Source organism: Cordyceps militaris (assembly GCF_000225605.1).
Source record: "Cordyceps militaris CM01 unplaced genomic scaffold CCM_S00007, whole genome shotgun sequence".
Taxonomy (NCBI): domain Eukaryota; kingdom Fungi; phylum Ascomycota; class Sordariomycetes; order Hypocreales; family Cordycipitaceae; genus Cordyceps; species Cordyceps militaris.
Genome location: NW_006271975.1, coordinates 2457491 through 2482485, shown reverse-complemented (window position 1 = coordinate 2482485; position 24995 = coordinate 2457491). Strand labels below are relative to the sequence as shown.

The 24995-nt window shown below is 56.6% G+C and overlaps 11 protein-coding genes across 11 annotated transcripts; 5 read left to right on the top strand and 6 right to left on the bottom strand.

Annotated features, from left to right (window-relative positions):
• Window positions 1-1319: 1319 nt before the first annotated feature.
• On the top strand, window positions 1320-2558 carry CCM_08997 (capsule polysaccharide biosynthesis protein, putative; the record flags this gene model as incomplete). Its single annotated transcript, XM_006674132.1, has 1 exon — window positions 1320-2558. The coding sequence occupies one exon, from the start codon at window positions 1320-1322 to the stop codon at window positions 2556-2558; it is 1239 nt and encodes a 412-aa protein (XP_006674195.1).
• Window positions 2559-2692: 134 nt separating this feature from the next.
• Window positions 2693-4035, bottom strand: CCM_08996 (peptidase dimerization domain protein; the record flags this gene model as incomplete). The annotated part of the gene is made up of 3 exons (XM_006674131.1): window positions 2693-3159; window positions 3217-3883; window positions 3949-4035. 3 exons carry the CDS (start codon window positions 4033-4035, stop codon window positions 2693-2695), a joined length of 1221 nt encoding a protein of 406 aa, XP_006674194.1.
• A 1633-nt stretch (window positions 4036-5668) lies between these two features.
• On the top strand, window positions 5669-7519 carry CCM_08995 (beta-hexosaminidase precursor; the record flags this gene model as incomplete). Its single annotated transcript, XM_006674130.1, has 1 exon — window positions 5669-7519. The coding sequence occupies one exon, from the start codon at window positions 5669-5671 to the stop codon at window positions 7517-7519; it is 1851 nt and encodes a 616-aa protein (XP_006674193.1).
• A 231-nt stretch (window positions 7520-7750) lies between these two features.
• CCM_08994 (amino-acid permease inda1) lies at window positions 7751-9647 on the bottom strand (the record flags this gene model as incomplete). The annotated part of the gene is made up of 4 exons (XM_006674129.1): window positions 7751-8011; window positions 8065-9185; window positions 9249-9306; window positions 9360-9647. 4 exons carry the CDS (start codon window positions 9645-9647, stop codon window positions 7751-7753), a joined length of 1728 nt encoding a protein of 575 aa, XP_006674192.1.
• A 1409-nt stretch (window positions 9648-11056) lies between these two features.
• On the bottom strand, window positions 11057-11811 carry CCM_08993 (acetyltransferase, GNAT family, putative; the record flags this gene model as incomplete). Its single annotated transcript, XM_006674128.1, has 2 exons — window positions 11057-11228; window positions 11282-11811. The coding sequence occupies 2 exons, from the start codon at window positions 11809-11811 to the stop codon at window positions 11057-11059; spliced, it is 702 nt and encodes a 233-aa protein (XP_006674191.1).
• An 829-nt stretch (window positions 11812-12640) lies between these two features.
• On the top strand, window positions 12641-13177 carry CCM_08992 (uncharacterized protein; the record flags this gene model as incomplete). Its single annotated transcript, XM_006674127.1, has 1 exon — window positions 12641-13177. One exon carries the CDS (start codon window positions 12641-12643, stop codon window positions 13175-13177), a length of 537 nt encoding a protein of 178 aa, XP_006674190.1.
• A 737-nt stretch (window positions 13178-13914) lies between these two features.
• Window positions 13915-15696, top strand: CCM_08991 (MFS transporter, putative; the record flags this gene model as incomplete). The annotated part of the gene is made up of 5 exons (XM_006674126.1): window positions 13915-14047; window positions 14113-14146; window positions 14203-14912; window positions 14969-15510; window positions 15610-15696. 5 exons carry the CDS (start codon window positions 13915-13917, stop codon window positions 15694-15696), a joined length of 1506 nt encoding a protein of 501 aa, XP_006674189.1.
• Window positions 15697-16218: 522 nt separating this feature from the next.
• Window positions 16219-16867, bottom strand: CCM_08990 (uncharacterized protein; the record flags this gene model as incomplete). The annotated part of the gene is made up of 2 exons (XM_006674125.1): window positions 16219-16430; window positions 16498-16867. 2 exons carry the CDS (start codon window positions 16865-16867, stop codon window positions 16219-16221), a joined length of 582 nt encoding a protein of 193 aa, XP_006674188.1.
• A 1137-nt stretch (window positions 16868-18004) lies between these two features.
• CCM_08989 (flavin containing polyamine oxidase, putative) lies at window positions 18005-20618 on the bottom strand (the record flags this gene model as incomplete). Its single annotated transcript, XM_006674124.1, has 8 exons — window positions 18005-19140; window positions 19161-19413; window positions 19467-19486; window positions 19539-19569; window positions 19617-19754; window positions 19814-19844; window positions 19911-20197; window positions 20463-20618. The coding sequence occupies 8 exons, from the start codon at window positions 20616-20618 to the stop codon at window positions 18005-18007; spliced, it is 2052 nt and encodes a 683-aa protein (XP_006674187.1).
• Window positions 20619-20836: 218 nt separating this feature from the next.
• Window positions 20837-23063, top strand: CCM_08988 (amino acid/polyamine transporter I; the record flags this gene model as incomplete). The annotated part of the gene is made up of 12 exons (XM_006674123.1): window positions 20837-20919; window positions 20987-21020; window positions 21109-21178; window positions 21251-21323; window positions 21407-21435; window positions 21554-21618; window positions 21691-21759; window positions 21826-22083; window positions 22163-22195; window positions 22251-22275; window positions 22336-22744; window positions 22799-23063. 12 exons carry the CDS (start codon window positions 20837-20839, stop codon window positions 23061-23063), a joined length of 1413 nt encoding a protein of 470 aa, XP_006674186.1.
• Window positions 23064-23330: 267 nt separating this feature from the next.
• On the bottom strand, window positions 23331-24981 carry CCM_08987 (AP-2 complex subunit mu-1; the record flags this gene model as incomplete). The annotated part of the gene is made up of 3 exons (XM_006674122.1): window positions 23331-23348; window positions 23660-24591; window positions 24645-24981. 3 exons carry the CDS (start codon window positions 24979-24981, stop codon window positions 23331-23333), a joined length of 1287 nt encoding a protein of 428 aa, XP_006674185.1.
• Between the last annotated feature and the right edge of the window lie 14 nt (window positions 24982-24995).

Sequence of the window (24995 nt, the reverse complement as noted above, 5' to 3'; positions counted from 1 at the left end):
TGAAATTCTAGGACGCCTCCACAATCGGGGACCCACTCGCCCGCCTTCAGTTGCAACCTTGGTATACACTACCGGTGAGTAATACTTTCATGTCTTTTTCTTGCTATGTATGATCTATCCATCTTTTCTAAATTATTCATGCTCTCATTTTTTTTAGAAATGTTTTCGTTGTCGCGTGTGGGCGTGTACACGTAATATGACGTCTGGTACCTGCAACCCCTGCAGCCATGTGCAACAGCATGTGGTAGGCGATGATCTCCGCTCCGATCGCCGATGCTGGCCACAACGAGCACGACGCGTTCTTTTTTCTTCTTTCTCTTGTTAAAAAATTGAACCAATAGAAAATATGACCAATCTTCCCCTGAGTGACCGTTTCACCGTTTCCACTATAGATTCGCCAGTCGGTCTCCATGTACTAGCGGTAACATCACTGGGAATCATCAACTAACTGACCAGTGCGGCACTAGAACCTGTGCTGTGTGCAAGTTCAACAGTCCTCGCAAGTAACAAGGTTTATAAGATTACCCCGGCGCAAGATGTCATCTTCTGTTGTAATACATGGTACTGGGGGTCCTCGCTGCCAAATCGCACTCGATTCGTCTATTTTTCATTGTCTAGCGATTATATCTGTCCAGATCCAGGTACCTGGTTCTGGCTCGGGTCGGCAATTAGTGCGTACTCTAGCCTAGTGAACCAACTGCTACGAGTGCACCAGGGCTGAACCTAACGGCGAGCTCGTATACGCTGCACGATCGGGCAATGAAAGGCTGAGGATGCTAATATGCTCGGTACCGATGTAATTTGATGTGCGTGTACTCATATACATCAATGTAAATAGCAGTAAACTTTCTACTGAATTTGTAGGTTGCAGTATAATGACATTGTTCGAAGCTACCTACCTACCTAGGTACCTACCTTAGGAGGTACCTACTAGGTATCAAGCGTACTAATACTGTAGGGTACTTCATCACCTTCCACAACACACAACACAACAAACGCTGCTTACCATAGCTCACCTCGTCTCCAACATGGTACTTGGCGAGTGCTACTACAGCCCTGACAATGGAATTGCGCCACCTTGGCATATTGTTCACAATGAGCCATCGTCTAAAGTGGTATAGCGGAACATGATGGGGGGGACGTCGAGTCACAGTGGTCATCGCCTAGACTGTGCGGCTTGTTTATGATCGCGAGCTTGATTGTATAAGGCAGCCATCCCCCATATTGTGACATCTTTCAACACTTCCTTGATATACAGCCGTCAATCATAGCTCCCACCAATATCAACGCTGCGTGGCAGCAACCTGTCAACCAACACCATGACTATCCCGCCGGTCAACTACAAGGTCCCCGCAGGCCTCGAGGCCATCCCCCTGCACCTTTTAGACCTGCGCCCAGATTCTGCCATCGACCACGAATTAACACAGCACTCGCCCGTGACCGACGACAAAAACGTCTGGTTCTACTGGCACAATGGCTACCAAAACATGTATCCCGCGGCGCGGCGCACCGTCCGCACGTACCACCGTCGCCTCGCCAAGCTCGGCTGGACGGTCCGCGTCGTCGACCGCGCGCCGGGCTCGCCGCTCAACATTGCGCGCCTCCTCGACGTCGCCGACCCCGCCCTGTTCCCCGCCGCCTTCCGCGACGGCACCATCGGCAGCGACTACCCGGCGCAGGTCTCCTCGGACCTGGTGCGCTTCCCGCTCCTGGTGCGCTTCGGCGGGCTGTACGCCGACACGGGCGTGCTGCCCATTGGCGACGTGGACCGGCTCTGGCGCGAGACCGTGGGCAATTCCGCATCGCCGTACGAAATATTCACGTTTGGTCAGGCCCGGGGCCAGACGGTGACCAACTACTTCATGGCCGCGAAGCGCGGCAATGCCCTTTTCCAGCTCTGCCACCGGTTCCTGCTCCAGCTCTGGGGCGAGGACGGCGGCCGCACGAGCCCGCAGGGCATGCACCGCAGCGCGCTGTTCAGGGGCCTGCCGCTGGCCGGCGAGGGCAACGCCGCGCTGACGTGGACGGAGAACGGGCGCACCGTTGCCCTGGACGAGGGCCGCCGCCTGCTGACCGACTATCTGTTCCAGGGCCAGGCCATCAACATGGTCATGGGCACCGTGGACGAGGAGCTGGGCTGGGACGGGCCGCGGTACGGCAGAGAGCACGTGTTTGCCGTCGACTTCCTGACGGGCAGCCAGCTGATCAACCAGCTCACGCGCTGGGACGGAGCACGCCAGTTTGCGCTGCTTTCGCTGCGCTTGCCCGCCGACGGCGAGGAGGAGACGGCGGACCAGAGGGAGGCGCGTGCGACTGTGGAGCAGTGTCTGGCCCGGAGCTTTGCTTTTAAGCTGGCGACGGGGCTGATTCTGAGAGTCATGGGCGATACGCTGGGCGCTTTGTGGAAGAAGAACGCTGAGAGCGATAATAGGCCCAACACGTATGCCCACTGGTTTCGACACGCGACTACGTATTACAGTCAGAAGGAGCTGCCTGTACCAGTAGACGTCTTTCTGGTTGAACCTATCAAGCGGGGGCGTCTACTCGGAGAAGAATAATACAAGAACCACATTGATTGATATTGTCACTACAGTTTATGTATCATTTCTTGTCCCAGAACCAACTCCCCATTGCGCCGATTGAGTAAGAATCGACTGTGATGACGACCGCAGGCATTCAAAATAGCTCCCTCTTACAATGCCGCCCGCTTCATGTCTGCCTTCCAATCCTCCTGAACCTCTCGATTGAAGTCGTCATCGGACAAGACCCGATACCCGACCAGAGCCATGCTTTTCCCCCATTCTACAGCTCGATCTAACGACCTTTCCAGGCCAGACGCATCGGCGAATGGTCTGGTGTGGTTTCCCTGTCCCCTTTCGGTATCGATGCCAAAAGCGCCGTGGAATCCAGGGCACTCATACGTGACATTGCCCATGTCCGTGGAGCCGGCGAGAAAGTCGGCCGGCTCGTCCAGGGAGACTGTTCCCTGGGGGAGTGTGGCGACGAATTCTTTGCAGAGCGCCATGGAGGAACGCAGGTCCGCATACGAATTGATGGGCTCGTATCGAACCTGGCAGCCCGTGGCAATGGCGGCGCCTTCGAAGCACAGCTTCACACGCGTCCATAACCGCTCCGCGGCGGCCAGAGTATCGCTTCGGACTGGAAAGGATGGGCGTCAGTCTGCCATGCTATAGACTAAAGGGCCGCGCAACTTACTGTAGTAGTCGACACTGGTCGATCCAGGAATGACATTGGGGCGGTCACCGCCTTCCTTGATAACACCGTGTATCCTCTCATGCGGACGGATCTGCTGCCTCAGCATGGAAATGGCATTATACGACAAGCAGACGGCGTCGAGCGCATTCAGCCCGTTCCAGGGCTCCATGGCCGCGTGCGCCGTCTGCCCGGTGAAGAAGATGCGCCACTTGACGTTGGCGAGCATCTTGACGGCCGCCACACCCGTGACGTCTCCGGACAAAAGGTACTGGGGCCCCGGGTGCGTCATGAGGCACGCGGCGGCCTCGCGGTAGGCGCCGTTGTTGATGAGGTGAATCTTGCCGCCGCCGCCCTCCTCGGCGGGCGTGCCGAGCAGTCGCACGCGCCCCGGCGTCGCCGTCTGCCTGAGCGCGGCCGCGACGCCCAAAAAAGCGGCCAGCCCGGCCGACGCAATCAGGTTGTGGCCGCAAGCGTGGCCGATGCCGGGCAGCGCATCGTACTCGGCGTTGAACACGACCAGCCGCCCGCCGGCGCCGTACTCGGCGGAGAAGGCGGTCGCGACACCGTAGGCGTGCGGCGTGACCTGGAAGCCGAGCGATTCCAGCAGCGAGACAAAGTTGGCGTGGGCTTTGTGCTCCTCGTAGGCGAGCTCCGGTTCGCTGTGAATCTGGGCTCGGCTTGTTAGCTCGCGACTGGGAAGGGCAGCTGGGGCTGAGGTGGGCGATGGCGTACCTGGTAGTTGATTGTCTTGATTGCTTCTATATTGCTATCCACTGCCTGGTGGATTATCTTGGCCCACGGCGGACTCGTGGTGGCCATGTCGTCGGCTTTCTAGTGACAGCAGAATGGTTCTTGTTTGGAGCAGGTTGCGCCACTAACGTTGAACGATGGTCACATTTCACAATGCGGGGTACCTGCCCAACCATTCAGCCACAGAGCGAGGCGTGGGGTAATTCATACAGATACGACAAGGGGAACAGCATCCGTTCAGTCGCTGTCACTAATTGACGTTAGTAGTTGGTGGAAGCCAGTTGGTGGCACTCGGAAATGTGCTCGGGTTGGAAAACTCGATAATACGTCGTCGTGGTGGATGCTTAGTGGTGGCGGCGTCCTGCAATTCCAGTTCATATAAATACGGCTTGGTGGCTTCATGCAAGGCAACGTGAATATGGTGGCATTGACATATGGTAAAATGTTCAGGGGAATGCTGCCAAGATGCACCAATTTGATCGCAACGCGAATTATTGACTCTCTGTGGTCGTTGGTGCTTCCTCTGCATCTCAGCCCAGCTCGCGACTCTTACTCTGTACAGTAATAGGTGTACTAGTTTATCTGCAGAGAGCCGAGGATTCCCTAACCCTAAGTAACCCTAAGTATGCAACGCCTGCACGAATAGGACAACGTGTAATGAATTTTCTGTCCTAAAGAGCCCAGTCCTGAAAGAGACACCCGACCACCTCCAGGAACTCGAATAAAAGCTCCCTCGCGAAATATCTACAGATGCACTGCGACTTTGGGGTAGGGCGGTCTTTGGCAACGGCCACACGGCATATCGACAGGACTGCTATTATGCCTTTGACTCGGAATAAACCGACTAACAATGGACGGGTGGCGCGAGCCGCATATGTGACGTCGCGGAATAAATCTATCCGATGCCAGATGGCTTGCTTGCACATGACGGTCCGGCAGGCTTCTCGAATGCATGGATAGGGGGTAACGTAGCACTGACTGGCTGGGGTATTTGAGCTAAAACTACGGATACGTGCGGATTATTAGTTGGCCTAGTTAGTTGGCCGCATCATCTGGTGCAAACTCGAGCGGAGCCTAGAAGTGAGATGATGTTTTAGTTAGTCAAGATGGTCCATCCAGTCAATGGTCTGCTTGACCAAACAACTGTTCCTTCATCTCACCTGCCCAGCGCCACACAGTAGCAGTGCCAAGTGTATCAGCTGCTACCTTGGATTCCGCGGCCGGCGAGCTCGAGACATTGTCTCACGCAGAGCCTTCTGCAGCGAGCCGGTCAGTTTCTCGGACCGTCATGTACCTGTTCGCGCGCCAAGATGCTAGGGAGTTGCAATCTTGCTGTGCCTGTAAAGTTTGTAGATGACCATTTTCATGCGCCCAGCGACTCAGCCTTCCAAGAAGAAGGCGCATTTGTTTCCAGCAACTCTCAATCCCACGCCACTTTGCAGCTCGTAGGGTTACATCGCGACTTTGCGCATGACTTGACCAGCTTCCCAGCCCTGTTCAAAGGCAACTTGTAGGTTGTATTTGTTCAGCGCACCAGCGGCAGGGGTTCAAAGTGTAGTGCGCCCCCCACAAGTCGCGAGAGCAACAAGCTACAAAAGCAGGCCGGTGCCCGACGATCAACAGACCAAGCTCTCACCTCATTCTCGATCCCCTACGCCAATTGAGTTCTCGCATCTTCATTTGCACGCGTACAAAAAAAAGAATGCGCTCCCAATCGCTCTCCTCCGTCCTCCTCGCCTGGCTGGCCACGGCCGCCGGCGCGGTCCAGGTGAACCCACTCCCGGCGCCGCAGGAGATCTCCTGGGGCTCCTCGGGCGCCATTCCCGTCGGGTACCTGACGCTGCGCACCGTCAACGCCAACTGGGGCACGCACGACAACGTGCGCGTCGTCAACGACGCGTGGAACCGCGCCTACAAGACCATCACCACGATCCGCTGGGTGCCGCAGGCCGTCGAGAAGCCCATCCCCGTCTTTGACGTCTTTCCCGGCCATGACAAGCGCGCCGACGCCGACGCCGCGTCGGGCAGCAGTGGTCGCTGGCTCAACGAGCTCAGCCTGCAGGTCGCCGACTGGGCGGCGGACCTCAAGCACGGCGTCGACGAGAGCTACACCATTGACATCTCGGCGGCGTCGTCGCAGGTGCAGGTCACGGCCAAGACGGCCTGGGGCGCGCTGCACGCCTTCACCACGCTGCAGCAGCTCGTCATCTCCGACGGCCGCGGCGGGCTCGTCGTCGAGCAGCCCGTCAAGATCAAGGACCGCCCCAACTACCCGTACCGCGGCGTCATGGTGGACACGGGCCGCAACTTCATCTCGGTCAAGAAGCTGTACGAGCAGGTCGACGGCCTGGCCCTGTCCAAGCTCAACATCCTGCACTGGCACATCACCGACTCCCAGTCGTGGCCGATCCGCCTCGACGCGTTCCCCGAGTTCACAAAGGACGCGTACTCGGACCGCGAGACGTACTCGCCCCGCGACGTCGCCGACCTCATCGCCTACGCCCGCGCCCGCGGCGTCCGCGTCGTCCCCGAGATCGACATGCCCGGCCACTCGGCGTCCGGCTGGCAGCAGCATGACAAGGACATTGTCACCTGCCAGAACAGCTGGTGGTCCAACGACAACTGGCCGCTGCACACGGCCGTGCAGCCCAACCCGGGCCAGCTCGACGTCATCAACCCCAAGACGTACGCGGCCGTGGAAAAGGTCTACGCCGAGCTCTCGCGCCGCTTCGCCGACGACTTCTTCCACGTCGGCGGCGACGAGCTCCAGGTCGGCTGCTTCAACTTTAGCAAGCCGATCCGCGACTGGTTCGCCGAGGATGCGTCGCGCACCTACTTTGACCTGAACCAGCACTGGATCGACAAGTCCATGCCCATCTTCACCAGCGAGAAGAACACGGGCAACAAGGACCGCCGCATCATCATGTGGGAGGACGTGGTGCTGTCCCACGACGCCGCCGCCAAGAACGTGTCCAAGGACGTCATCATGCAGTCGTGGAACAACGGCATCACCAACATTGGCAAGCTGACCGCGGCTGGCTACGATGTCATTGTGTCGAGCGCCGACTTTCTGTACCTCGACTGCGGCTTCGGCGGCTACGTCACCAACGACCCGCGCTACAACGTCCAGGAGAACCCCGATCCCACCGGCGCCACCCCGTCCTTCAACTACGGCGGCATCGGCGGCTCCTGGTGCGCCCCGTACAAGACGTGGCAGCGCATCTACGACTACGACTTTGCCCAGAACCTGACCGACGCGCAGGCCAAGCACGTCATTGGCGCGTCGGCTCCCCTCTGGTCCGAGCAGGTCGACGATGCCATCATCAGCGGCAAGATGTGGCCGCGCGCCGCCGCTCTCGCCGAGCTCCTCTGGTCGGGCAACAGGGACCCCAAGACTGGCAAGAAGCGCACCACGACTTTCACGCAGCGCATCCTCAACTTTAGAGAGTACCTGGTCGCCAATGGTGTGGCAGCCACTCCCCTGGTGCCCAAGTACTGCCTCCAGCACCCTCATGCGTGCGATTTCTACTACGATCAGGAAGCCGTCAAATAAATACAGCATGCCAGCGACACATTTTCTACATATTCTTCTTATATATTCAATACAATTTACTTGCGTCCCTTACTACCGGCGCGGTCTCACTCTCGTTTATGGCTCTCGAGCGAACAATGCATCTTCAACGTATAGAATAAAATAATCGCCTCCAACGAAAGGAAAAGCGTAGTAAAGCAAGTACTTGCACATCCGCAAAGCCAAGTCGATGAGTCCGCCCCCACATGCCTGTTAAAAGAAAGCATTCCAAACGCGCTTCCACTTCGGCCAAGCAGCGACTTTAGCACGATGGGCATGAATTTCATCCCAGTCAAGTTCACGACGGCCAGTATCCACGTCGATTTGCGATGTTCTGATCCAACCCTCGCGCTTCCACAAATACCCAACAGCCCAGAAAAAGAGAATGACCGGTGCAGCAAGGTAGGTCCTGAAGAAACTCTCGGCCGTCCCGACGCCGGATGAGCCAATGGGCGCGGCGACCGCGGTGTAGAACTATTCTCAGGTTAGTGACTTGTGAGTACATCGCGGTACGCATGCATGCATACCTGAGCAATCAGGACAATAATGTTCAAAAACAGTCCGAGATAGGATCCCCAGATGCCACCGGCCGCACGAAACGGAATCTCGTCGACGGTGTGGCCCTGCTGTTTCCACGCGTGCCGGAAGCGAATGTGTGCGAGACAAATCGAGCCCCAGGTAAACAGGGCAGCAAGGCCGGAGATTGACTGCAGCCAGGAAAAAACGACAGGTCCAGTAGCATCCAGACTGACATAGGCAATCAGTCCGCAGAGGATGATGAGAATGACAGAAAACAGGGGTCGTCCAGACTTGTCAATGTAGGTGAACAGCTTCGGGGCATAGCCCTGCTGGGCCATAGCCGTGAGGGTTCGCGACCCGCCGTAGACGCTAGAGACGCTGATGGACAGCACCGACACCAGGATAGTAATATTCATAAACGTGTCGAACCCCTTCAGGCCGGCATACTTGCCCACGAGGACAAAAGGCGACGCGTGGGGGTCGTCGTAGGCGCCGGCGTTGAGCAGCTCCTGGTCTGTATACGGGATCAGCAGACCGACAAAGAAGAGCCCGAGAATGTAAAAGAGGGTGATGCGCCAAAAGACCTGCTTGATGGCGCTGGGGAGCGACTTTATGGGATTCTTGGTCTCGGCCGCGGCCAGGCCGACGAGCTCGGTGCCGGAAAAGGAAAACGCGGCGGTGACGAAGACGGAGCAGAAGCCCTTGAAGCCGTTGGCAAAGGCGCCGGGGTCGTACCAGAGACTGGCGCCAATGTAGTGGTTGTAGCGTCCGTGGGAGGGCCCGCCGCCGAGCACGCACACGAGGGCGACAATCATGAAGATGACGGTGGCGCTGAGCTTGAAGAGCGCGGACCAGTACTCCTCCTCGGCGTACCCGATGGCGCCAAAGACGTTGACGATGATGATGATGACGAGGAAGACGGAGATCCAGACGGCGATGTTGATGTCTTGGTTCCAGTATTGGATGGTGATGCCGCAGATGGTCAGCTCGAGCGGCAGCACAGAGGCCCATTGGAAGACGTAGTTCCAGCCCATGGCGAAGCCCCACGAGGGGTCGATGAAGCGGGCAGAGTACACGTAGAAGCTACCAGAGACGGGGTACATGACGGCCAATTCACCAAGGGCATGTACTGAAGCAGGTTAGTCGATGCAAGAAGGATGCGCAGCATGTAGAACCATTGAGAGTTACCCACCAACGTTGAACATCATGATGCCGATAATGAGAAAGTCGACAAACAGTGAGCCAGGCCCCTAGCAAGCCAAGTCAGCACATCGCTTCGGAACCGCGCACAATCAACTCTTACACCGTTGGAGAGGGCGCCGCCAGAGCCGACAAAGAAGCCAGCGCCGATGGAGCCGCCAATGGCAATCATGTTCAGATGGCGCGGCTTCATCGGCCGCTCCATCTCGACGAGCCCGTAGCCATAGTGGGCGCATTTGAACGACTCAATGTTGATTCCGGTTCGCGTCATGAAATCCGGATGAGGCTGCACCGTGGCGACCTGGTTCAGGACCGTGCTCGTGCCACGGCCCTCGGCCACGTTGTGGACGTTGCCCTTTTCCGCCGAGCCCGAGTCCTCTTCTTTCCACATCTTGGGCGGGCAGCAGCTGGGGTTCAATCAAAATGGTCAAGACTCAGAGTATAGAGAGCTTCAAGATTTGGACCTTTTGAGGGTCGTTTTGTTTGTCGCAGGAAAGCAAACACGTGGGTGCACGTGCAAGGGCAACAACTTGGGCGTGTGTGTGCGGCGCGGCTTGGGGAAGCCTTTTCCAAAGGCTTTTGGGGGAGGGGGGAACAGTATTTACACTCTGGTTTTCTAGAAGGGCTATCAGCCAGCCATCCCTACTGTTTACCACATGGGATGATAAGATGGGTGCGCCACGAGAACAGGTTTCCCTGTCTTGTTTTGGAGAGGGAATCGGGGCAGCCGGTCGGGGCGGCGAAGCAAGGCGGCGCCACGTAGTAATGGCTTGGGTGGTCAAATTGGGGAAGTCGGCCCTGGATGGCATTCACGGAAATGGCCATCGCTTTGTGCTTCTTGGCAGCGCCTATTCCCTCAGAGCGCCCCCCATGTACGTCAACGAACCCGTTGGTCTGCCCACCACCACCACCATCCGAGACATGGGGATCCTTAACCGTTTGAACTCGAGATCTGGATGCAAGTTACTTTGATGGGTGGCTATAGTTCTCTAGCCCGCGCGCATCCCGCAGTCTCATCGTGCTGGGAGGAGACCCCCCACGCCTGCCTGCCCGCCGGCTGGGATGCGAGGCAAATGGCCCCGGAACGCTGACCCCAAGGATGGGCTTGCACGGAACTTACATCAACTTGACTCTCAGTGGTGCCCGCTCCGGGAGGGTGGTGGAGCGAGCTGTGCGCCACGCGGCATTCTTGATCCGAGAAGGAAGGGCCGGATTGCGACTAGCCAGCATGTACAAATTGACACGACACCTGATGGACGGGCGCGGTACTGGGGTACTTTGGGGGAAATATAGGCCAACTTTATTACGGAGTGCTATCACAATCGTCTTGCGTGGTTTCAGCTCTTTGACCCCAGGCCGAGCCTTATTTATCGAGCCAACATAAGTTCCTCGCACATGCAGCCATGCGAGGCAGGGCTCGCTCTGTTTTAGGGTTGCAGACGGGGTCTTTTAATGTAAAATGTATGCATGGATCAATTGCTGGCCATGCTGATAAGGACAACACAACGTGTTTATTTTGGCCCCTGTGCTTTTGCCAACAAAACTCTTTGATTGCCAATATGCTGCTCTACCAGAGCCATGTAGCTTACACGACCTAGTGGCTGGCCGCAACGGGCAGCGTCCTTGCCCCCCCTCCAACGGAACAATGGCATGTGACGTACTTTCTAGTCCCGGATACCTCCATGGAGCAAAAGGGCCGCACTGAGATGGCACCTTGAGCCTAGTCTTTGAGCCTAGTTAGTTTAGCGCAGACGGAATCAGACTGCCGGCCGGCTCACTACTAATCCATTTCATGATGGCCTATACAGACGGTGCTCTGCACTGCTGCAGCGTCCTCTTCTGGCATCCGTTTTCATCAAAGTTGGCCTCGTCCAGCCAGGCGACGAAGCCAGCCTTGACGGCCGGCCACTCGTCATCCGTGATGCTGAACCAGGCCGTGTCGCGCCGGCGGCCCTTGATCACCATATGTTTCCTTTGATCGCATCAACAAAACACGCCCACCCTTTCAAGCCACGTTTTACGTACCGAAATATGCCTTCAAACGTGAATCCGAGACGCGCCGCGGCGGCCAGGCTCGGCGCATTGAGGTGGTTCGCCTTCCACTCGACGCGCTGGTACCCCAGGTCCTCGATGGCGTGGCGGATGAAGAGGTAAAACGCCTCGGTGGCCTGCCGCGACCGGACGAGCGTCCCGCCGAGGATGACGCTACCGATTTCGACGCGGCGGTGCGCCGGGACGGCCGCCATAAAGGCCATCATGCCGGCCGGCGCCGAGGCGGGGTCGGACAGCGGCCCGTCGTAGACGGAGTAGAAAAGGGGATCCTGCTTGGCCGCCCACTGCGCGACGGACTGGGCGCAGTCGTGCAAAGAGGGAAATCCGCTCGTCAGCATGTACGTCCATCGCCAGCGGTTTGCTTCGCCGCCGAGGTGCTGGAAGTGGCTCGCGGCGTGGGAGGGGTCGAGCCTGCGGAGGCCGGTGAAGTGTCCTGGGAGCTCAATGCCTGTGGGCAGTTGGGCTGGCTCGGTCGAAATCAGATCCCCGACTGGTTGCTCCATGGTGTTGATGATGTATCCGTGTAGGGGTAAACTTGCATGGTTGGAGACGTTGGATCCATGTTGTCCTGGTTCCCGCTTCGACTCATAGTGACTCCACTGTCTCGTGATTTGTGAAGGAATAACAGGACAATCCCAGTCGCCAGTACAGATGCCATTGAAAAGTATATCAAATAACTGGCGAATGCGCGGCCAAAATTTGTGTCTTGCCTGGTTTTCCCAGAGTTTGCCCTAGCATGCCGTCCCCAGATGATTCAACGTGGTCACTCCCGGGTAGTGTCGACTACAGGTCTGCGGAGAGGACCGAAAGGTAGCCGGTTTAATAGTTAATATACTTGTCTTGTGCCAGCGAGCCTTGACTACTGCTCATGAGAGGATTTTATACTGTTCAAAAAGAAGAAAATACGCCCTGTCCCTAGAGAAATAGGCACTTGCTTATCAGCGTGTCGTCACTGTACGAGCCGCAAGCACCTTCTCACAGACTTTGATTTGACAACGCATATCGCATGACCAATCTGCCGCCGGGGCAATCAATGCCCGTCTACAGGAATAGTCACAATCAACCATCTTGACAATAACAAAGACCAGAGCAGTGTTTGAATAATGTTTGGAGTGGTTTCATAGAGGCAGCGGCTATATCTAGTAACCAGCTTTCGGCACCGAGGCGTCGGCTTTGTCAACGTAATCACCACCCGCGCACAGGAAATCATGGCATCATCGCATCAAGTCACCACAGGCTGGGCTTATAAATAGGACCGCCCAACTCCCTTTCCTTCTGCCTTTTTACGAGAAGAAGCAGAACCAATACAACACCCCATCAAACACCGACACAATGCCATACTACGAAATCACCCACTCCTACCCGCTGACCGACGCCCAGCGTCAGGCCCTCGCGCAAGCCATCACCAAGATCCACGTCGCGGCCTTTCACACGCCGTCCATGTTCATCAACGTGCGCTTCATCGCCGAGGACCTGGCGCAGTCGCACGCCTTCGTCGCCGGGGTGCGCGTCACCAAGACTTCCAACAGCATCATCTCGTACGTGCGCACTTCGCCGACGCGCACCAAGGCCGACTTTGACAAGGTCACCAAGGCCATCGAGGACGCGTGGTACAGCACCGTCGGCAAGGGCTCCGGGGCCGGGGCGCAGCAGCACCCGTATCTGCGCGAGGCTCCGGAGACGCGCCTGCACGCGCTCGCCATGCTGCCGATTGTCACGGCGCGCGAGGCCGGCTTTGCGATTCCGGTCGCCGGCGAGGAGGCCGAATGGATCGGCAAGCAGCTGCCCGTTTTCAAGCAGCTGGCGGCCAGCGGGGATGCTGGCTTTGTTTCGCTGCTTTCCGAGTTGCAGGCCAAGGCCGGTGTTTAAAGGGCTTGGAGAAGCCTCAATGCTCACTGGGGATTTTATCTGTAGGAATAGCTATTGGGGCAGCTTGTTAAGCCCTGCAGCGTCGTAATTACCTGCTGGTCAGTGAGACGTCGCTAAATTACTATAAATTCATTAAAACCCATCACAGATCGACCTCTTGCACTGGTGACTTCCCCGCATTCCACTACTATAGGTATGACGCTATAGGTAATGACACTATATGTAATTTGTAGACATGGCAGGCTGACCAGCGACAGCCGCTGAAGCGGTGAAGCACTGTTCTTCCGCCATCGCCATAACCCCTCGCCACTACGAAAACGCCAACGAACTAGTTATTGTACTTGAACCTTGAACCCAGGGGAACAGGGAATACTAGTGCGACCCGACCTCGGCAGTGGCTTTGCATCGGACGCCTCCCTCTCCTCCCCTTGTCCACAATCTAGCCTCCGACGTGGCGGCATCTTTGGCTGCCCGTCCATCATTCAAGGCGCGCTCTGCGACCAAGCACGATTACACGGTTGCAGAAGCCGGCGCACAGACAATCGCAAAGACGCAATCTACGATAGAGGCGCTACTGCATCTCGCTCGTGCCGGGTCTCCGCGTCTGTGCACCGTCAACGTCTGAGACGTGTATAAATTCACCTCGCCACTTTGGCACCCATTGCTATTACTATCATCAGAAAGAAACGAGCAAAATTTTGTTTACAGCTTCTAAATATTGGGAAGTCGTCAAGATCATGTCTCTCAAGGCAAATGACGATTTGGCCACGGCCGAGTCCGCCGTCATGGACAACTCGATTGACGCGGCAGTCGAGCGCCGAGTTGTCAGGAAGCTGGACAAGCATTTCCTGTCCCTGTTGTGGTTTCTGTGTACGCTCTCCCCAGACTCCTCCCCATGAAGTTTTCCCAATCCGCTCATCACCTCTTCCTTCTAGTCCTTCTCGCTTTTCTGGATCGCTCCAACATCGGGTACGTTTCTCCATCCCATCCCGCCCTCAACCCGCCTCCTCACTCACTCTCTGAAGCAACGCGCGCGTCGCCGGCATGGACAAGGACCTGTCGCTCAGCAGCGACCAGTACCAGTGGCTCCTCACCGTCTTCTACATCTTCTACATCCTCGCCGAGCCGCTCACGCTCATGTACAAGATCGTCTCGCCGCGGACGTGGGTGCCGCTGCTCGTGCTCGGCTGGGGCGTCGCCGCCACCGCGCAGGCCGCGACGCGGTCCTTTGGCGGCATGATGGCGTGCCGCGCCCTGCTCGCCACCTTTGAGGCCGGCTACGGGCCCGGCACCATCTACCTGCTCTCCTTCTTCTACCTCCGCCGCGAAATCGGCCTGCGCATCGGCCTCTTCTTCTCCGCCGCGCCGCTCGCCACGTGCTTTGCCGGCGCCCTCGCGTATGCCATCACCTCTGGCCACGCTCGCCTGGCCAGTTGGCGGCTGCTCTTTCTCGTCGAGGGCATTCCGGTGCTGGTCATGGCGGCCGTGACGTATCTTGTCATGCCCAGCTCGCCGCACGACGCTTGGTTCTTCACCGGCGAGGAGAAGAAGGTGGCTTTGGCGCGCGGCGTGCGACAGGCTGGTCAGGAACCCCGTGTGGGCAAGATTAGCTGGCGGGAAACGTTTTCGACGCTGCTGGATCTCAAGGCTTGGATGACAGCCGTCATGTACTTTTCCTGCAATGTGGCCTACGCCTCTCTGCCTGTTTTCCTACCCACCATTCTGGAGGACCTAGGTATTTCCCCCCTTCTGTTACCGCCTACTTTTTCCACAGTATTAACGTCGTCGCAGGATACTCTGGGCTAAACGCGCAAGGCCTTTCCGCGCCGCCCTACTTCATCTCCTTCCTCGTCACCATCTGCTCGACCTTTATCGCCGACCGCACCCAGCAGCGCGGACTGACCGTCATCACGCTGGCCCTCACGGCCAGCGCCGGCTACGTAATGCTCGCGGCGGCGCGCAGCAACGCGGCGCGCTACGCCGGCGTGTACCTCGCTGCGCTCGGCCTGTTCCCGACCATTGCCAACGTGCTGCCGTGGGTGCTGAGCAACCAGGGCAGCGACGAGCGCCGCGGCGCCGGCATCGTGCTGCTCAACCTGGTCGGCCAGTGCGGGCCGCTGCTCGGCACCCGCCTGTACCCCGCGAGCGAGCGGCCGCACTACGCAAAGGGGCATGCGATATGCGCTGCGTTTATGGGCTTCACGGCGCTCTTGGCGCTGTGCCTACGCTGCTTTCTGGTGTGGGAGAATCGGAAGCTGGCGCAGAGATGCCCGCCGGTGGAAGACGCGGATCGGGTAGAGGGCGAGGAGAACTATGGGCCATCGTTCCGATACGTACTCTAGAAGATGGCGAGACTTTACTGGATATGCACATGACGCGAGTTCTTATTCTAAAACGAGTATCCCGTCTGTATAAAATCGTTAGTTCGGAAGGGCTCCATGCAGATCCTGCTTGAGCTGAACCTTGTGCCGATCAAATCACGGACACGACAAAAGGGCCTGCAGTTTTCAGCTACATAGTACCACTTCATCCCGTGTTGCCGGTCATCTTGACTCATTTTTCTGGCTAAACGGCATCAGAGGAGAGTTCATGTCGTCAGAACCACAGTCTGAGGCGAATATTGGTTGCGACAGAGTTGTGGCGTCTTTGGGTGTCACCTCGAGGCAGGTGTGTTGTGGACCAGTACTCGTCTGCACACCAGCACCCCGTGCAGTGGTAGATCCATGACTATCACGTAGTACGTGTGCAACTTTGCACAGTGACTCGTATTGAGATCGATAGTACTCGGAAGTAAAGCGATGGATTGAGATGTGACTACCCTAGTTGGTCACGGGACAATGAAGGACGACTATAGAGACATGTTATGGCAAATATATCCCAAGTACACACAGGTGAATACCATGAAAGACGAGTACATGAATAGAGACAGGCAGATGATGCAACTAAATACATAATACAAACATACACATAATACACTAAATATAAAAAATACACTAAATACAAAAATACAAATAGGTACACGAATTTGTTTACACAAAAGTCTAACTCCTCTTTGACGACTTCTTGCTGGAGCGTTTCTTGGCTCGACTACTGCCCTTGGTACTTGGCCGGTCCGAGCCCGCGTCCGACGAGGGCGGCGACGAAACCCATGTATTCGCTCCATCGGACGAGCTCGACGGGGAGCTTGCACAGTCATACACGGTATAATTGGGCGTCCACAGCCCAGCCAGTTTGGCGCCTCGTCCGTCTGAGCCTAGATGCTTGTTAGCCTGGGCACACGAAGCCAACAGAATATAATCAAAATAAAGAGAAAAACCTACCCAGTCCTGTGCAGCTCTCGCAGCAGCCGTGATCACACGTCATCTGCAGCAAGGCGCTCGCGTCGTCGCGCGGGTCGATGCCGACCTGTCCGGGGGTGAGCCGCTGGGTGCACCAGCCCTGGCGGTTGGGTCCCTGGCGGCACTGGCAGCAGACCCAGCCGGCGCCGGGGCCGGGGCCGGCACCGCTCTTTGTGGCGAAGCGGCAGTGCTGCAGCGGACAGGCGGCCTTGGTCGGCTGCGAGTCGTTCATGATGGGGTTGCCGCACGGCGTGGTGGCGCCCGTGTCCATGTCGAGGTAGGCCGACGGGCAGTAGGCCCAGGCGACGCTGGTGTGCGCGCACCGGTGATGCTTGGGGTGTCCGCGGCACATGATGAGTAAAGGTAAAAAATGCCAAGCGGTTTTGGGGAGCAAAGGGAGAAGAGCAAGGTGGGAGAAGAAGAAGACGGGGGAAAGCTTGGCGAGGGCATAGTTTTCCCCCCCAGGCAGCCAGTTGGTTTATATACATCCCACGATGCGGCTATCCGTGTAGCCTTGCGGGAAAGAATTGTTTAACTCCGACTCCAAGCAGTTCTCTCTTGTCTCTCTACAAAAAAGAAATAAAAAAAATTAAGAATAAAATGGGCACAATGTCTAGCTTGTGATGGTCGGGAATGAAGAAAGAAAAAAGAAACTTGGTAAGAGGTCATTCACTCTTCTCAAAAAAATTACAATAAGAAAATGGAGAATTTAATGCCGTGCAACGCAGCACCGACCCAGCTTCCTGGGTTCTCGAGGTGGCGCAAGACCATGGCTCCGGATTTGTTTGCCCTCTTTAACTACCTCGGTGTTGCTCCAAGGAACCGGTTGTGCCAATCAGCAACCGCAGCTGAGGCTGACGGAGGAAAAGGCCCAATGTGGGCAAAAAGAAAAAGAAATAAAAATTGTTTCGGGTGTTCTACTAAAAAAAAATCATTGATCGGGTGACGAGAGAGAGGTAAGATCCATCTATGCCGTGCAGGTGTGTGGTGCATGTTGGGCGTGTGCGAAGATTTTCGGAGCCGGAGCAGGGGCCTCGTTCATATTGACCACTCAGATGGTCGTAAACAGGCGCCTGGGGGGCAGTTCCCGACATGCTGGGGGATTCTGTCATGCAACACACGATAGACGACGGCATCATTGCGACAGCGTTTTGGAGATGAGGGGGAAGCTGTCATTTCCTCTGTTCCGAGTGCCTGGGATGAGAAGTGGGCAAGGGCTGAGACATCTGTGACGGGTTGTGCAGTGTGTGTGTGTCTTTGTTTCCGAGCAAAGTCTTGTACGGCTGGTTTGGGGCCATGTTGGGAACTTTGATGAGGGGAGGCAACAGAAGTTGGCTATTGGTTACACTAACAAAAGCCACAAGATGTTGTGGCACGTCGACACCGCGCGGTGAACCCTGCTCCCGAATCATCCGTCCCTTTGGGGTTATTCCGCACTCTTGTTCACCCTGTTCACCCTGTTCAGTTCACTCTGTTCACTCTATTCACTCTATTCCGCACCAGAGACGAAGCTGCTCGTCGCCCAGCCATTGAGCAGGCTATAGTGGTGCAGCGGCGACGTTCCATGCAGGCCGTCATAATGCGGTCTCGTCTCGCCGCAAAACTGCGCGTCCTCGTACACCTGCAGACACCTGCTCTGCAACACGGCGGCGATCTGGATCGCGGCCTCGCGGCCCTCGAACCACGCGCCGTGCAAAAAGCCAAAGTACGCCGCGCTCGTAGCCTCGCCGGCGAACCACAGGCGGCCGGCGTTGGCGCGCAGGTTCTGGTGCATCTCGAGGGTGGTGCCGGCGGGCCAGTTGGAGTAGCTGCCGAGGGCCCACGGCTCCTTTGTCCAGCGGGGGTACAGAAAGGCCGTCGGGTGCGGCACGCGCACGCCGGGGAACATGTCGCGGAGCACCGCCATAATCTCGTCGCGCGTCTGCGCGTCCGTCTGCTGCTCGACGCGGTACGCGCCGTCGGCGACGACGGTGACGAAGAGAATGTGCGAGCCCGGCAGGAAGCCGGGCGTGGACAGCGACTGGAAGACGGGGTACCAGCCGCGGCGCGTGGGCGACGCGTACAGGAAGAACTGCGTGTCGCGCGGCCAAAACGTCTCGTTGAACTGCAGGAAGATCTTGGTGTACGTGCCCATGGTGAACTTTTGGATGGCGGTGCGCTTCCACCGCGGCAGCGCCGGCGCGAAGCCCACCACGTCGTTTTGCAGCACCCCCACGGAAAAGGTGCAGATGGCGTACGCGGCCGCCACGCAGCTGCCGTCGGCGCTGTGCACCGTGACGCCGTCGTCGGAGTAGCTGATGTTGGTGATGTGGTTGCCGAGGCGCAGGCGCGCGTCGTCGGCGGCGGCCAGAAAGGTGGATGCCTCTTGCTCGATGATGTAGCTGTACCCGCGCGCGTCAATCACGAGGTTGTTCTCGTCGCTGAACTGGTGGAAGGACAGGTTGGAGCTGGCGACGCCGAAGATGAGTGATGATTGCTCGGGCGGCACGGCGCTCTCCCAGTCTGTTGATCCGGGGGATGTTAGCGAGGTGGGCCAGCTTGCAGATGAGAATGGGGATGGTGAATCTGTAACAAGGGGCTTCTTGCAGATGGGAATCGTGCATCTGTAACAATGCCACAGATTGACTGGGTATGTATGTACTTACCCCAGCTCCACCATTCCACGGCTTGGGCCGCCATGTCGCTGTGCCTCGGATTCCATCCCGCCAATGCCAGACCCGCACGCGCCGTCTGATCTTGGAGATTCTCCGCCAGGAGGCGTCCGGCGTGCGCCGAAGCCGTCGCGTATGCCGTGCTGTAGCTGTCGAGCAGGTCCGCGTAGTCGGACGGGCCCGTCTCGTTGTACGTGAGGATGGAGCTGTAGTTGGAGTATGTGTTCTTCAGCCCGTGCTTTTTGGCCTGGCGATGGTGTTAGTGGTGCAGGGGAGCCGGGGGCCATGATGACGGCGTACAAGAGTCCAGATGGGATTTTCTAATGCGTGTTAGCTATTTGCCATTCATCTCATCATGGGGGCCTCACGTACCAGGTCCACCAGGGTGGCCGAGGCCCTGTATCTATAGACGGTCAGCACAGCGACACCCCGCGATAACATGTAACTCACCCAATTCGCGCCCAGCTCAATCACGTAGGGCGAACCATCTTTCTGTTTCCCGAAATTCGCATGTTGCGCGCGACCGCCAATCCTGTCATTGTACTCGAGAATCATGAAATCCGTAATCGAGTTGTTCACAAGTGCTTGCTGTGATGGATGAGCACATGCTCTGTACCTAACCTATTCTTGCTGAGGGGGGTACTTACCGCTGCAGCGATGCCAGCCATACCACCGCCTCTACCCAATAAAATCGTTAGCAACTGACTGCAATGACGATAAATTATAAATCCGGAAAGCTCTCACAAAATCGCAACCGTCGTCTTCGTGCACGTCCCATCACCAGCAGCCGTCTTTGCCACGAGGCCGGCTGCTGGGGCGGCAAAGGCGGCCACGGCCAGCGCCGCAGCGAAATGTCGGATAGTGGGCATTCTGGGCGTCTCTGGGGAAGAATCGTCCATGTCCAACACGCTTCCCCCCACCACTTCATATATTCTCCCGACCGATAATGGTCCGGTGACGGCGCCCGCGGGGTGCTTCCCCAGGTTGTCGATCGTCGTGAGATTACCCCAGTGTGCGCCCGCGGATCCCGCCTGTGGACGAGATAGCGCTCTGGTGGCGGCGGGGTGGCGTTGGGCGTTTAAGATTTCACTCGATTGATAACGTTACAAGACGAATTAAAAGATGCGCGCGACTGGCGACTGGCGACTGTTATATGCCGCTGCTGGAATACTACGATGAGAAGAACCTAATTACAACAAGTCTATATCCTGGGAACTTCCGCCATCATCATTCAACGCGGGCTAGGATGAAACCGGGCGCATCAGCGAACCACAATCCTAGCGGAAATGCAAACACAGTCTCGGCCTTGGAAAACGTGTGCAACTTCCCCGCAGATAAACAATCACGGCGCCCTGCAAAGTCGACGCAAGCTTTGGCCGAGTGACCCCCCCATCTGTAGTTGTAAGGCGCCGTTTTGAGCTGCCCCGGATTTCCAAAGGGACGGCAAATCATTATGCGATACCATCTCATGTACCGAGAATTGACCTGCGTCTTCATGAGTAATTACGAAGCGGGTTGTATCCAGGCGCAGCATCACCGGTCCCGCGCCGAACGGCAAGTGAATAAAAGCTCCCCTCAAAGGCAGCCTGACTGGCCTTTTTACTCGACATCTTTTTTTCTTTTTTGTACCACACCCTTCTAAACCATCAAACCTGGAAAAAAAAAACACCATGCGCACGGATAGCACACATGACGACGCGCAGCTGGCCGCCTTGGGTCACAAGGCTGAGCTCAACCGCAACTTTTCCATGCTGTAAGCCGGCCCGCCTTCCCCGCCACCGCCCGCGAGTCCGTGACACTGACATCGGCGACCATGAAAGCTCGATGCTGGGGCTGGCCTTTGCCGTGTTGAATGTGAGTTTGTCTTCTTTTTTTTTTTTTTTTTTTTTTTTTGCATAAGGTCGTATACGATTCCCCAAACTTCTCACTAACCTCTCCAAAGTCTTGGACAGCCCTCTCCGCCAGTCTCAGCGTCAGCCTGTCCTCGGGTGGCAGCACCAGCATTGTCTGGGGTACGTCTTGGCCTCATGTGATGTGCTCCAAGACTCCAAGACTCATTTTTTTGTCTTGGAAAAACCATCTAGGCCTGGTCACCGCGGGTGCCTGCAATCTGTGCATCGCAACATCCCTGGCGGAATTCCTATCTGCGTACCCAACGTACGTCGCCCTGCTGCATGCTTTTTTTCTTCCTTTTATGCAACGCCTTGAGGCTAACTGCAGCCGCTTTTCTCTCTGTCTAGCGCCGGTGGCCAATATCATTGGGTTGCAGGTCAGTCCCCCCCTCCCGTCTCCGAGTCTGATTCTCAACTGGCACAAACATGCATTAGCTAGTACGTTGGTCCTTTCCGTCTTTGTTTCTTAGACCTGTCGATGGCTAACGGGTACAGTCTCTTGGCCTCGATGGGTACCCATTTTGTCATGGATCACTGGCTGGGTCAATGTTGTTGGATGGGTAAGACGCACCTCACTCCCATTCTGCTACCGAATGACGACCTTTGACTTTTTTTCTTTTTTTTTTGCCCAGGTTGCGCTCGTGGCCACAAATGCGCTCCTCTCCAGCCAATTGATCGTCGGCATCGTCCATGCCACATCTGTATGTCTCGCCACTCCGCCTTTCTCCCAACCCCTTGCCTGATTCCGATCCCGTTGGTGCACGCAGGGATACAACGTCTCCAACTGGCAGCAGTTTCTCATCTACATTGCCTTTACACTCGTCGCATTTCTGCTCAACGCCTTTATGAACTCGCTGCTGCCTAGAATATACAAAGGCGCTCTCTTCTGGTCGCTCGGCGGCTTCGCCATTGTCTCCATCACGGCATTGGCCTGCGCATCGCCTAATTACAGCTCTGCTCGCTTCGTCTTTACAGAATTCATTAACCACACTGGCTGGCCAGATGGCGTTGCCTGGCTTCTGGGGGTGAGCAAAAACGCGGATGCGGGATATGCTGCCATCCGCCCATGTCAAACCGCACTATCGACTAATTTTCCGTCTTTAGCTTCTTCAAGGCGGTCTTGGTCTCACCGCTTTTGTAAGTTGACGCAGACTGCTTTTTGGTCGTCTATTCAATTCTAACGGTGCGCTAGGATTCCGTCGCGCATATGATTGAGGGTGCGTGAACCCATGACGTAGTTGCATCCTCTACCCGCCTCTGTACTGAGACAAATCCAGAAATCCCACAGGCCTCGAAAAAAGGGCCCAAGATCATGGTCGGCTGCGTAGCCATCGGCATCTCCACCGGCTTCCTCTTCCTCATTGTCCTGCTCCTCGTCGCCGGCGACATCCAGCAGGTCATTGACTCCGGCGCCGGGCCGCTCCTCCAGATCCTCATCAACGCCACCAACAGCACCGCCGGCGCCATCTGCCTGCTCATCTTCCCGCTCGTGTGTCTGGCCTTTGCCACCATTTCCGTCATGACCACGAGCAGTCGCATGATTTTTGCCTTTGCGCGTGATGGCGGCCTGCCTGCTTCCAAGTTCCTGGCTCGTGTGCACCCGCAACTCGGCCTGCCGCTGAATGCGCTTATGCTCACCTCTGTCGTGGTTGTCATTTTCGGCGTCATTAACATTGCTTCCACAAAGTAAGCATCGCTGGTCCCTCTTGGGTGCACTTGCTAACTCCGTTGTAACTATAGTGCGTTCAACGCCATCATCTCGGCGGCTGTGGTGACACTGGACCTCTCCTATGCCATGCCCATTGCCGTCAACTGCCTACAGGGCCGCAAGACCCTGCCTGATCGCCACTGGAAGCTACCGGCATGGCTCGGATGGACTTGCGACACTATCGCGCTGTCCTACATTGCCATCACCACCGTGCTCTTCGTCTTCCCTCCCGAAAGACACGTTACTGGTAGCAACATGAGTATGTATCGCGATGCCCGACCTGCGGATACGTTCTGACGCAGATCTAGATTATTGCATCGTGGCATTTGCCATTATTCTTGCCATCTCAATCTTTCAGTGGGTTGTCGATGGCCGCAAGAACTACACTGGGCCACGAATAGATGCCGCTGTGGTCGGTGGGGCTTTGTTCCCAAGTTGGAAGAGGACACCACACAGACAGAGACAACGGAAAACAAGCCGTGAGGAAGCAAAGCCTATCATCTCATTCTGTATTCGGTCAAGCGGTTGCCAGAATACAACATTGGGTATATATTTTCCCTGCTTCTACTGGGAATGGCGCCACTATCGGGCGAATCAAGAGGGCATAAGATGTATCGCAGACTTGCAATCTGACAGACAGCCCAAGGATGTCCACCCAAACAGACTGGGCAACCGCATATTCTCTAGCTTTTTTGCATCAAACTTCAGGGTAGGGTATACCAGTCCAATCATATTATAGACAATAATATATTACGCCTCTTCCTTATAGAGTGCCATGGTTGTGCATTCATTAAAATCTTTAAAATCTGACAACATGTTAGCCAAAGCGACGAGACATTTGATGCCAAGACTTGCCGTATTTCATATGAGCCTGCCCGCGTCATGTATCTCACCCACTTGACGCTGGAATAGTTGTTCTTCTCAAATACTTTCAAGTATCGCACAAGAAGACCCGAACTCGTAAACATGAGTAGACTGAAATTGAGGCTCAGAGGCGGCCTACTCCACGCCCGTTGGTTCGTCATGCTCGTCAGGAGGGCTTCCGCACTCAGCACGTATTCGCTCTGGCCAGTGAAGCGCGCAATCTTCCACACGATGCAGTTCTCGCTCGGCTCGTACTTTGCCTTGCCCTGCGTGCACCGTTCCACAATCTTGGCCGTGTTGAGCGGCGTCGGTATGCGGACAATGACATTGGTCGCAAACAGCTTGGGCCCGAAATTCGCCTTGACGCCGATGCTGTATTCCACCTTGGAGCGGCCCACCTCGTTGACGATGGCGTGCACCTTGAACGGCAGGTTGACGTTTTCGACGGCGCGGTACTTCATGAGCTCAAACTCGCCGTCGGGCGGCACGAAGCTGATGATGCGGTCGCTGTCAAACTTGCCCAGCCGGACGCACTGGTGGAACTGGCAGTCTTCGAGCGTCACGCTGCCCGCCGCCGCCTTGGTCGCCTTGGACCCAAGCTTGTTGCCGCTTTCGAGCGACTTGAGGCCGTCGTTATCGAGGAGGAGCCGGTCGTTGAGGCCAAACTTGCATTCCGGTGTGCCCGAGAGGTACGCGCGCATGACGATTTGGCCCGTGACGTCGGCGCGCAGCACGGCGCCCGTCGCCGACATGAGCAGGTTGACGTCTTCGATGACGTCGACAAACGCTTCGTTTTTCCGATAGCGGACGTCGGCTTTGCGCCATGACAAGGCGCCTGTGGCTTGCATTGTAATCTTGGATGTATCTTCTGGTCGCGCTTCGGACTTGACGCCTTCTGTGGTGATGTACATTTTCAGCGTATCGGTTTCCGTGTTTTGGGGGTAGCCAAAGTCGATGATTTCTGGAGGCGTTAGTCTCGTCCAAGACGGCCATTGCTGCTCCGACGACTCTTACCGTCCAGTAATTCGTACACCAGGACAAAGTTGTTCTTGACAGCCTCCTCGTCAAACTTGACAAAGTAGCCCTTGCCCAGCTGTATCAGGCGGTACAGAAACTCAAACACGAGCGCGGCATTGGCGTTGGTTTTGGTAATGGCGACGAGGTAAATGTTTTCGTGCTTGACGTGGCTAAAGGTCGTGCTGCCGAGCGTCAGGATAGGGGACCGGACCTGGGCGTTGGATATCACTTGGATGCGAAAGACATCCGCGAGGCGCGGCCGGCAGTCATTGCGAAAGGCGCGAAAGATGAGGTTTTCGCCTTTTTGATTGAATATTAGCACGCCGGACAGCATATTGGCGACAACCG